The sequence below is a fragment of the Heterodontus francisci genome, chromosome 28, assembly GCF_036365525.1.
Source record: "Heterodontus francisci isolate sHetFra1 chromosome 28, sHetFra1.hap1, whole genome shotgun sequence".
NCBI classification, from domain to species: domain Eukaryota; kingdom Metazoa; phylum Chordata; class Chondrichthyes; order Heterodontiformes; family Heterodontidae; genus Heterodontus; species Heterodontus francisci.
In genome coordinates this window covers 23,726,236-23,738,475 of record NC_090398.1, presented here as the reverse complement: position 1 = coordinate 23,738,475, position 12,240 = coordinate 23,726,236, and the positions used below count along the sequence as shown (strand labels likewise).

The 12,240-nt window shown below is 43.0% G+C and overlaps 1 protein-coding gene across 4 annotated transcripts in view; it reads left to right on the top strand.

Moving 5' to 3' along the window:
- The window catches only part of LOC137385137 (NACHT, LRR and PYD domains-containing protein 3-like), a 130,287-nt gene that overhangs the window by 116,892 nt on the left and 1,155 nt on the right, over positions 1-12,240 (top strand). For all 4 annotated transcript variants that reach the window (XM_068059989.1, XM_068059985.1, XM_068059987.1 and 1 more), the window contains exons 9-12: positions 11,092-11,178; positions 11,308-11,478; positions 11,613-11,783; positions 11,920-12,087. In XM_068059989.1, the coding sequence (XP_067916090.1) occupies positions 11,092-11,178; positions 11,308-11,478; positions 11,613-11,783; positions 11,920-12,087 (597 nt within the window). The remainder of the gene's footprint in view (positions 1-11,091; positions 11,179-11,307; positions 11,479-11,612; positions 11,784-11,919; positions 12,088-12,240) is intronic.

Below are 12,240 nucleotides of genomic sequence, written 5' to 3'. Positions count from 1 at the left end.
AGTTCCAATTTAACAGGTGGTGGTGTTTTATCCCCAGAGTACAGACATACACCAGCCAGCGGTGGGGCCTCACACACAGCAGGTGGCTCTTGGGTAAACCGGGGGCGATGAACCCGAGAATTTTCCTATAATCCACCCCCCTCCCCCGTGTGTGCGGCCCCGTTTGGGGAGAGAACTTCTGAAAATTTTCCATAATCATTCTAGCCAGTTACACCTAAAATAAATGTTGAGCCTGTTTAATGGGGTTTCAGGTGAGAGACTCCCATCCACGATAAACTAGGAGCGCAGCGGCATTTAAAGCTTGCAATGGGTCAGGATAAACTCACCTTGCTACATAAAGTCCTGGGGTCAGAGAGTACAGCAGCAGTTTGCACCTTTTCACAATATAACTCAGCTTGAGATATTAATCAGATTAATATCCTGCACAGTTTATAAAATTGGGGAATTGGTGCTTTATCATTTAGTTCCAGGAAAAATGACCCACTCCCATAAGATGGTGACCAGAATTGTACACTGTACTCCGAAGTGTGCTCAAATCAAGGTTTGTTACAAGTTTAGCATAACTTCAATTCTACCCTCTTGAAATAAACCCTAGTGTTTGGTTTGCTTTTTTCATGGCCATCTTGATCTGTATCACTACTTTTAGTGGTCTGTGTATTGTACTCCCCTTTACTGCTCTACTCCATTTATATTATTTTCTAATTAATGGAATCTGTTTATTCTTCTTGCCAAAATGTAATACTTCACATTTATCCATGTTGAAATTCATTTGCCAAAAATCTGTTATTTTCTTACTGTAATTTGTTGCAGTCAACCTCAGTATTGACTATTCCACCACACCAACCCCCCACCCCCCCACCACAGCTGTTGTTATCTACAAACTTCGAATTTTTTTCTGATTCCAAAGTCTAAATCATAATTGTGAACAGCAGTGGTCCCAGCACTGATCCTTGTGGAATATCACTTTCCTCCTCCTGCCATTCTGAGTAACTGCCCTTTACCCCTACTCTCTGCTTTCTGTGTTGAACCTAGCTAGCTATCCATTCTGCTACTTGTCCCTTGACTCTGCATTCTCTGACTTCATTCATTAGTCTGTTATGTTGTACCTCACCAAAGACGACTTTAAAACAGGCAAATGACATTTACTGCATTAGTCTAATCTACTCTCTCTGTTACTTCAAAAAAAAGTTAATGAGTTTGGTTAAGCAAGACTTTTCCTTCTGAAGTCCTATCCCACTGCCACAGTGATATACAGTCAGAAGGGAGTTGCCCGTGGAGTCCTCCACATCGACTCTGGACCCCATGAAGTTTCACGGCATCAGCTCAAACATCGCAAGGAAACCTCCTGCTGATTTCCACTTGCTGCCCCCACCCCCCCCCCCACCACCCCAGCTGATGAGTCAGTACTCCTCCAAGTTGAACACCACTTGGGGGAAGCACTGAGGGTGGCAAGAGTGTTTTCTGGGTGGTGGACTTCAGTGTCCATCACCAAGTGTGGCTTGGTAGCACCTCTACTGATGGAGCTGGCCGAGTCCTAAAGGACATAGCTGCTAGACTGGGTCTGCGGCAGGTGGTGAGGGAACCAACAAGAGGGAAAAACATACTTGACCTCATCCTCACCAGTCTGCCTGCTGCAGATGCATTTGTCCATGACTCTATTGGTAGGAGTGACCACCGCACAGTCCTTGTGCAGACAAAGTCCCGTCTTCGCATTGAGGATACCCTCCATCGTGTTGTGTGGCACTACCACCGTGCTAAATGGGATAGATTGCCAACAGATCCAGCAATGCAAAACTGGGCCTCCCTGAGGTAGTGTGGACCATCAGTAACAGCAGTATTGTACTCAACCACAATCTGTAACCTCATGCCTGGCATATCCCCCAGTCTACCATTACCATCAAGCCGGGGGATCAACCCTGGTTCAATGAAGAGTGCAGGACGGCATACCAGGAGCAGAATCAGGCATACCTCAAAATGAGGTGTCAACCAGGTGAAGCTACAACCCAAGCCAAACAACGTAAGCAGCATGCAATAGACAGAGCTAAGCGATCCCACAACCAACGGATCAGATCTAAGCTGTGTAGTCCTGACACATATAGTCGTGAATGGTGGTGGACAATTAAACAACTGACAGGAGGAGGAGGGTCCACAAATATCCCCATCCTCAACAAACGGGGAGCCCAACATATCAGTGCAAAAGACAAGGCTGAAGCATTTGCATCCATCTTCAGCCAGAAGTATTGAGTGGATGATCCATCTCTGCCTCCTCCTGAAGTCCCCAGCATCACAGATGCCAGTCTTCAGCCAATTTGATTTTCTCCACGTGATATCAAGAAATGACTGAAGGCACTGGATACTGCAAAGGCGATGGGCCCCAACAGCATTCCAGCAATATGACTGAAGACTTGTCCTCCAAGACTTGCCGCGCGCCTAGACAATCTGTTCCAGTTCAACTATATCACTGGCATCTACCGTACAATGTGGAACATTGCCCAGGTATGTCCTGTGCACAAAAAGCAGGACAAATCCAAACCGGCCAAATTACCGCCGTTTCGGTCTACTGTCAATCATCAGTAAAGTGATGGAAGGTGTGATTGACAGTGCTATCAAGCGGCCCTTGCTTGGCAATAACCTGCTCAGTGACCCTCAGTTTTGGTTCCGCCAGGGCCATTCAGCTCCTGACCGCATTACAGCCTTGGCTCAAACATGGACACGAGCTGAACTCGAGGTGACAGTGACGGCCCTTGTCATCAAGGCAGCATTTGACCACGTATGGCATCAAGGAGCCTGAGCAAAACTGGAGTCAATGGGAGTCGGGGGCAAAACTCTCTGCTGGTTGGAATCATACCTAGCGCAAAGGAAGATGGTTGTGGTTGTTGGAGGTCAATCATCTGAGCTCCAGGACATCACTGCAGGAGTTCCTCAGGATAGTTTCCTAGGCCCAACCATCTTCAGTTGCTTCATCAATGACCTTCCTTCAGTCATGGTTAGATGGGATGTTCGCTCATTGCACAATGTTCAGCACCATCCGTGACTCCTGTGATACTGAAGCAGTCCGTGTAGAAATGCAGCAAGACTGAACAATATCCAGGCTTGGGCTGATAGGTGGCAAGTAACATTCACGCCACACAAGTGCCAGGCAGTAATCATCTCCCCTTGACATTCAACAGCATTACGATTGCTGAATCCCCCACTATCAATATCCTGGGGGTTACCACTGACCAGAAACTGAACTGCAGTAACCATTTAAATACTGTGGCTGCAAGAGCAGGTCAGAGGCTGGGAATCTTGCAGCGTGTAACTCACCCCCTGACTCCCCAAAACCTGTTCATCTACAAGGTGTAAGTCAGGAGTGTGATGGAATAGTCTCCACTTGCCTGGATGGGTGCAGCTCCAGCAACACTCAAGAAGCTCAACACCATCCAGAACAGAGCAGCCCGCTTAATTAGCACTCCCTCCACCACCAGTGCACACTGGCAGCAGTGTGTACCATCTACAAAATTCACTGCAGCAGTACACCAAAACTACTCAGGCAGCACTTTCCAAACCCGTGACCTCTACCATCTAGAAGGACAAGGGCAGCAGATGCTTGGGAACACCACCACCTGTAAGTTCCCCTCCAAGCCACACATCATCCTGACTTGGAACTATATCACTGTTGCTGGGTCAAAGTCCTGGAGCTCCCTTCTTAACATGGACTGCAGCAGTTCAACCAGGCAGCTAGCCACCATCTTCTCATGGGCACTTGGAGATGGGCAATAGATGCTGGCCTAGCCAGCGACGCCCACCTCCCATGAAACAAATGTAAAAAAAGGTCCCTGCTGACTATTCATTCTTGCATTTTTGATATCTGCATGTTCTATTTCCTTCCTCAGTCAGGATTCCATTATTTTTCCTATAACTGATAAGCTATTTGGCCGAGAGCAGCCTGGGCATGTTCTATCCCTTCTTAAATATAACATTCACCATCTGCCAGTTTTCTGGCTCTGCGGCTTTCTCTAATGAACTATTAAGAATGTGTAGTTATACCTCTGCTGTCTTTTCCCTAGATTCTGCGAAATGCGGAGATGTAATCTGGACCAGGAGTTTTATTATTTTATTTAATATTTCACCTCTTTTTATTTTTGATGCAGTTAACTCATTTCTAATTTCATCATCCATCGTCATGTCCACCTGTCCTGTTTCTCTGGTAGATAATGAAGCAAAGTAATTATTTAATATTCCTGCCATTTCTCTATCATTGCTTGCAATATTATCCTGTCCATCAAAAAGTGACCCTGTTCCCATTGTGACTTCCCTTTTTTATTATTTTTGCGCCTGTAAACTATTTTACTATTTTCTTTCATGTTTGTTAATTTAATTTCATTGTTCCTCCTTGCCCTCTCTTTTTTGACTTCTCAGCTCTTCATATTCTCCCTTTTCATGCTACCCCTACTGTCCATGTGGTTAGTATATGTCTCTTTCCTAAACTTCCGTTTTTTCCTATGTCTTTATACATTCATAATGGCTCATTAGTGTTTAGCTTGTTCTTGTCTTTTTTAGAGGATTATGATTCTGTTGAAGCCACTTTCAATGATTCCTATTGCTATTCCACATCATTGTTTGCCAATATTTTTATTCTATTCACAGTTTCTCAAACTGACTTTTCTCTAATCTGTTACTCAGGTCTTCTTCATACTTGTGTCCTTCTCAACTATTGTTTTGAAGTATATAATCTTATGGCCACTATTGCCTAGATGCTCCCCTACTTTTATTTCTTTTATCTGCCCTGGCTCATCCCATTACTAGATCTAGTTGTGAATCACCCTTGTTGGCTTCTTGCATATCGGGTTAGAAAGGAGTCTTGAAAACATTGTAGCAACTCCATTCCCTTTCCCTTTTGTGTACCTCTTCTAGAAAATTAATATCAGGATGGTTGAAATCCCCCATGATTTTTTTTTTTAGATCAATTCCCTAATTTGTTTGTATATTTCTTCTGTTCCACTATTAGGTGGTCTGTAGACGACACTGAGTGTGGTTGATCCTTTATTATCTTTCATTTCTCTCTCCCTATATGAATTCTGTTTGTTTTGCTGATGGCAGCGTCACTTTTTTCTACTGTTACTATGTTTTCCCTAATGAGTGCAACTACACCACCTCCCCATTTATTCTTCTCTATCTTTCCTTAGTGCGCTATTCCCTGCAGTGTTTGATTCCCAGTCCTGATTTTTCTATAGCCAGGTTTCAGTAATCCCCCCTATGCTTCCTCGGAACATCTTATTGCCTGCAGTTTCCGTTTTATTGCAGACAGCATGTGCATTGCTGTACAAACAGTTTACAGCTCATTCTTAATAGCAGTTCCTCTTTCTTTATTCTTCACCATCTTTTAACTCATATGCCATAATTCTACTTGTCTCTTTTCCATCTAATCCTCATTTGATGTATTCTTTCCAATGCTACCCTGTCCTGTTTTGTTTATATTTAGGCTGATTTCATTTTCTGTCCATCCCTTCCCTGTCTTACTAGTTTAAAGTATTTGCCACCTCCCTATTTACCTTTTTCACTAGGAAATGGGTCCTGTCCTGTTTTAGATGGAGTCTATCTCCTCAGTACAGCTCCTTCCTGTCCCTGTCCCAGTGCCAGTGTTCCTGGTAGGTCTGGTCTGCACTGAGTGCTGCTCGAGTGCACAGAGTGTCAAGAAAGGAGTTTGGTGAGTGATGGGATTTTAAGTGTTAATCTCTCAAGTCTAGGTTTTGTTTACATTTAGCAATTAACTAAAATTACTGTTTAAGTTACGAGGCAAGTTAAACTTCTTACAGCTTTAAACAGGGATATGCAGGCTCTCAGAGTAGCGGTAGCTAGCTTAAACTGGTTTCTGAACTGTAGTAAAGCTGACTCATATTGTTTTTCAGATTCAGGGGCCTCAGTGCTGCTTGAGTGCACAGTGTGGAGAAGGGAGTTAGGTGAGTGAGGGAGTTTTCTGAAATGGGGAACTATAAATTAATTTTTTTTAAGAAGTGCAATTTAATTAACACAATATAGATTGCAAGACAGGTGATGTGTCACGGCTGCAGTATGTTGGAGCTCCTGGATGCTACAGCAATCCATGGCAACCACATCTGTAGTAAGTGTCTGCGGCTTGAGGACCTTCGGCTTAGATTCAATGAGCTGGAGGCTGAGCTGCAGACATTGCTATGCATCAGGTAGGAGGAAAGTTACCTGGACACTTTGTTTCAGAAGGCAGTCACACGCCTTAGGAAAAGATCATCAGATTTGGTCAGTGGTCAGGGACAGGAGGGTGTGACTGCGAGTCAGGCAGGTAAGGGGATCGAGAAGTCGGGAGTGAAGCAGCCTCAGCCCTTGCATTTGAGCAACAAGTTTGAGGTTCTTGCAGCTTGTATGGACAAGGGTTGTGGTGTGGATGAGCAGACTGACCATGGCACCATAGTACAGGAAGATATTCAAGCAGGGGGAGCATTAGGAAAGTAGTGGTAGTAGGGGACAGTATAGTGAGGGGGATTGACACTGTTCTCTGCAGAAAAGCGCGAGAGTCCAGAGGCGCTCTTCCCTGCCTGGTGCCAGGGTGCAGGACATCTGCTCAGGGCTGGAGAGGAACTTACAGTGGGAGGGGGAGGATCCAGTTATCGTGGTCCATGTGGTTACAACGGCATAGGACAAGAAAGGAGGTTCTGCATAGTCAGTATGAGGAGCTAACCATCAAATTAAGAAGTAGAACCTCAAAATAATCTGTGGATTATTACCTGAGTCACGTGCAAATTGGCATTGGGCAAATAAGATTAGAGAAATAAATGTGTGACTCAAAGACTGGTGTGGGAGAAGTGAGTTCCAGTTCGTGGGGCACTGGCACCAGTATTGGTGAAATTGGGGGCTGTACCGTTGGGACAGCCTACACCTGAACCGTGCTGGGGCTAGTGTTCCAGCGAGCCGCATAACTAGGGAAGTAGAGAGGGTTTTAAACTGAATAGTGGGGCAAAGGATCAAAGAGTAGAGACAAGGCAAGAGAGAAAGGTATTAATATGGGAAAAGATAAACAGACTGTGACAGAAAGGGACAGAGCGTACAAACCTAAGAGTAAATCAGATAAGGCTAGAGGTTACAACAAAAATAAAAGGACAAAACTAAAGGCTCTGTATCTGAATGCACATAGCATTTGTTACAAAATAAATGATCTAATAGTGCAAATAGCAATAAATAAGTACGATCTGATAGCCAATACAGAGACATTGCTGCAGGATGACATAGATTAGGACCTGAATATTGAAGGATACATGGCATTTAGGAAGGACAGGAAGCTCGGAAAAGGTGGAGGGGTGGCTCTGTTAAGTAATGATGGGATTAGCACAATTGAGAGGGATGACCTAAGTTCAGGAAACCAGGATGTAGACGCGGTTTGGGTAGAGATGAGAAATGATAAAGGCAAGAAGTCACTTGTGGGAGTGGTGTACAGGCCCCATAACAGTAACCACACGGTAGGACGGGGAATAAAGGAAGAAATAATGGAGATTGCCAGAAAGGTACGGTGATAATCATGGGAGGGTTTTAATCTACATAAACTGGAAAAAACAGATGGGCAAAAGTAGCCTAGATGAGTTCATAGAATGTTTTCGCGATAGTTTCTTCTAACAGTATGCTCTGGAACCAACCAGAGAGCAGGCTATACTATACCTGATATTGTGCAACGAGGTAGGATTAATTAATGAGTGAAGGCGCCCCGAAGCAGCAGTGATCATAATATGATTGAATTTTAATTTCAGTTTGAGGGAGAGAAGAGTGGATCTAAGACTAGTATTTTAAACTTAAATAAGTTGGGCGGCGCAGTGGTTAGCACCGCAGCCTTACAGCTCCAGTGACCCGGGTTCAATTCTGGGTACTGCCTGTGCGGAGTTCTCCCTGTGTCTGCGTGGGTTTTCACTGGGTGCTCCGGTTTCCTCCCACCACCAAAAGACTTGCAGGTTGATAGGTGAATTGGCCATTATAAATTGCCCCTAGTATAGGTAGGTGGTAGGGGGATTTAGGGACAGGTGGGGATATGGTAGGAATATGGGATTAGTGTAGGATTAGTATAAATGGGTGGTTGATGGTTGGCACAGACTCGGTGGGCCGAAAGGCCTGTTTCTCTAAATAAATAAAAAATAAAAATAAAGGGCAGTTAGGAGGGCATGAAAGCAGAGCTAAGTAAAGTGAACTGGCAAATCAGGTTAAGGGATAGGTCAATAGAGATGCAGTGGCAGACATTTAAAGGGATATTTCAGAATATACAAAATAGATACATTCCAACAAGAAAGAAAAATTCAAAGGGGAGCACCTTCCATCCGTGGTTAACTAAAAAATTAAAGGTAGTATCAGACTTAAAGAAAAAGCTTATCATTGCGCAAAGGTGGATGGCAGGTCAAAAGATTGGACAGAATATATAAAAAAAAAAGCAAAGAATGACTAAAAGATTGATGAGGGAAAAATTAGAGTACAGAAGAAAGCTTGCTAGAAATAAACAAACAGATCATAACTGTTTTTATAGATTAAAAAAAGAAGAGTTAACAAAGTGAGCGTTGTTCATATTGAAAGTGAGTCTGGGGAATTAATAAGAGAAAATAAGGTGATGGCAGATGAATCGAACAGGTATTTTGCATCGGTCTTCACCATAGAGGATGCAAGTAACATCCCAGATATAGATAAAATGTTAAGAAGTGGCCAGTGAGATAGTTGATGCATGGTCTTAATTTTCCAAAATTCCCTACATTTGAGGAAGGTTCCATTAGATTGGAAAATAGCGAATGTAACTCCTTATTCAAAAATGGAGAGACAGAAAGCAGGAACCTACAGGCCAGTTAACAACATCTGTCATCAGGAAAATGTTAGCTATTATTAAAGACTTTATAGCAGGGCACTTCGAAAAATTCAAGGTAATCAGGCAGAGTCAACATGGTTTTGTGAAAGGAAAATCATGTTTAACCAATTTATTGGAGTTCTTTGAAGATGTAGCGTGCTGTGGATAAAGGGGTTTATAAACCGGTGGATGTACTGCACTTAGATTTTGATAAGGTGCCACATCAAAGGTTATTGTGGAAAATAAAAGCTCATGGTGTAGGAGGTAACATGTTGGCATGGATGGAAAATTGGCTGGCTAACAGGAAACCGAGAGTAGGCATAAATGGGTCATTTTCTGGTAGGCAAGATGTAATGAGTGGTGTGCCACAGGGATCCGTGCTGTGTCCTCAACTTTTTACAATTTTTGTGAATGACTTGGATGAAGGGACCAAAGGTATGGTTGCTAAATTTGCTGATGACACAAAGGTAGGAAAGTAAGTTGTGAAGAGGACATAAGGAAGCTACAAAGGAATATAGATAGGTTAAGTGAGTGGGCAAAAATCTGGAAAGTGGAGTAATGTGGGAAAAGGTGAAAGTAGCCATTTTGATAGGGAGATAAAAAAGAAGTATTTTATACAAATGGTGGGAGATTGCAGAGTTCTGAGATGCAGAGGGATCTGGGTGTCCTAGTGCATGAATCGCAAAAGGTTAGTGTGCAGGTACAGCAAGTAATTAGCAAAGCTAATAGAATGTTTATTGTGAGGGGAATTGAATACAGAAGTAGGGAGGTTTTGCTTCAGTTATACAGGGCATTGGTGAGACCACATCTGGAGTACTGTGTACAGTCTTGGTCTCCTTATTTAAGGAAAGATGTATGTGCGTTGGAAGCAGTTCAGTGAAGGTTTACTCGACTAATACCTGGAATGGGCGGGTTGTCTTATGAGGAAAGGTTGGGCAGGCTAGGCTTGTATCTGCTGGAGTTTAGAAGAGTAAGAGGCGACTTGATTGAAACATACAAGATCCTGAGGGGATCTTGACAGGGTGGATGTGGAAAGGATGTTTCCTCTTGTGGGAGAATCTAGAATTGGGGTCCAATTTTTAAAAAGGTGTCACCCATTTAAGACAGATGAGAATTTTGTTTCTTTCAGAGGGTCGTGAGTCTTTGGAACTCTCTTCCTCAAAAGGCAGTGGAAGCACAGTCTTTGAATATTTTTAAGACAGAGGTAGATAGATCCTTGCTGAGCAAGGGGGTGAAATGTTCTCGGGGGTAGGCGGGAATGTGGAGTTGAGGTTACAATCAGATCAGCCATGATCTTGTTGAATGGCGGAGCAGGCTCGAGGACCGACTCCTGCTCCTAATTCGTATGTTCATATGTAACACAACCTATGGGATTCTCACTTGTGGCTGCAGAGGAGGCGATCTATTTCTTTAATTATAGTATCCTCTATCACTACCACATTTCTATTCTGCTGTTCCCCCTGCCCCCCCTCCCCATCTTGGACAGCCTTCTGAGTCATGATGTTTTGATCTGCATTGTGACTGTCCTCCCTGCAGTCTTTCCCCTTGTTTTCACTGGCTAGTCAGTACATTGTATATGTTGGACATGGCCAGTGTCTGAGAGACATCCTTCTGAACCTCTCCTAAGTCCTCACAATATTGCTCCCTCACACTCACACCCTCCCTTTCCTGAAGCTGTGATCTACTCTGGTGTGATTTTGTTCTGGATAAAACTGCAGACATTCCTCTCCCTCCTTTATGTTTCAGAGTGCCTCTAACTCTCACTCCAGCTCAATGACACTGAGCCAGAGTGACTGAAGGCAGAGCTATTTCCTGCAGATGTGAGAATCTGAGACAGTATCCCTGTCCACAAACTCCCACGTTACAGGTTTGACATTTAGCCTGCCCTGCCATCTCTAGACTTTTTTATTTGCTTTTTATTTTAATTGCCTAAATAGCTTAACTAGATAAACTGGTTAATATATTAATGTAATAAAGTACTAGGTATATTTTGACTGCTTAATAACTATCCCAGCTTAGACAGACATAAAAAGCACTAATACTCACTTACTAATCACTTCCCAGCTATCCTGTTACCATCCCTGCTTGATTTTTACCAGCAGTTGCTGGAATATATGAGAAGTCGAACAGATTGAGATTCGTTGTCGGTGACAGGAAAATCTGTTCATTAATTTCAAGTTTTTTCTGTTTCTTGTAACATCCAATACAAAAAAAATGTATCAGATCCTGGGTTTGATTAATTTTTGTTTCTCACTGATTGTGTTCAGACTGGGGAGAAACAAACTGGGAGATCCAGGCGTGAAACTATTGTCTGCAGCTCTGATGAACAAGGACTGCAAAATACAGAAACTGGAGTAAGTACCTGACTCTCTCAGATTGCGTGAATAACATTTGTAAATTATTCTTAGCATAAGTAATAATAAACACTGGTAATTTACTCTTAATTCCTGTTATTTTTCTCTTTCTCTCTGTCTAATCCCTAGGCTGAAGAGTAACGCTCTCACTGATTCTTGTGCCGAGGATCTTGCCTCTGCTCTCAGTACAAACCAGTCACTGATGGTTCTGTCCCTAAGTAACAATAAACTGGGAGATTCAGGAGTGAAACTACTGTCTGTGGCTCTGAGGAACCCGGACTGTAAAGTGCAGACACTGGTGTAAGTAGCAGACTGTGAGAGATTGTGATTATAATAACTGGATGCCAGACACTGTATATTAACAATCAATAATTGTTATTAATAAACACTGAGAATTTACCCTGATTCATGTTATTTCTCTCTCTCATTCCCAGGCTGAAGAATAATGCTCTCACAGGTTCTTGTACCGAGGATCTCGCCTCCACTCTCAGTACAAGCCAGTCACTGACGGATCTGATCCTGGGTAATAATAAACTGGGAGATTCAGGAGTGAAACTACTGTCTGCGGCTCTGAAGAATCCAGAGTGTAAAATACAGAAACTACTGTAAGTACTGGATTATGTGAGATTGTGTTTATTATAACTGGATGTCGTACACTGTACGTTATCATTAATATTGTTATTAGTAAACAGTGGAGATTTATATTGATCCCTGTTATTTCTCTCTCTCTCTGATCCCCAGTCTATGGGATGTCGGTCTAACAGATTCTTGTGTAGAGGATCTCACCTCCGCTCTCATTACAAACCAGTCCCTGAGGGATCTGAACCTGGGATCAAATGCCTTCACAGACCGATCTGCCCCCGCTCTCAGCCGCCTCATAAAGACCTGCAAAAATCTGAAATGGATTTGGTGAGTGTCTGTGTTAATGTTCAATTTAGGAAATAAAAGATAAATGGGATTCAGTAACTTGCACGGGAAATATTGCTCTGTAATTATTATTAAAATATTAACCATTGTCTCCCTGTTTTTACACTGTTGTTCAATCTGTTTATTTCCTTTTTA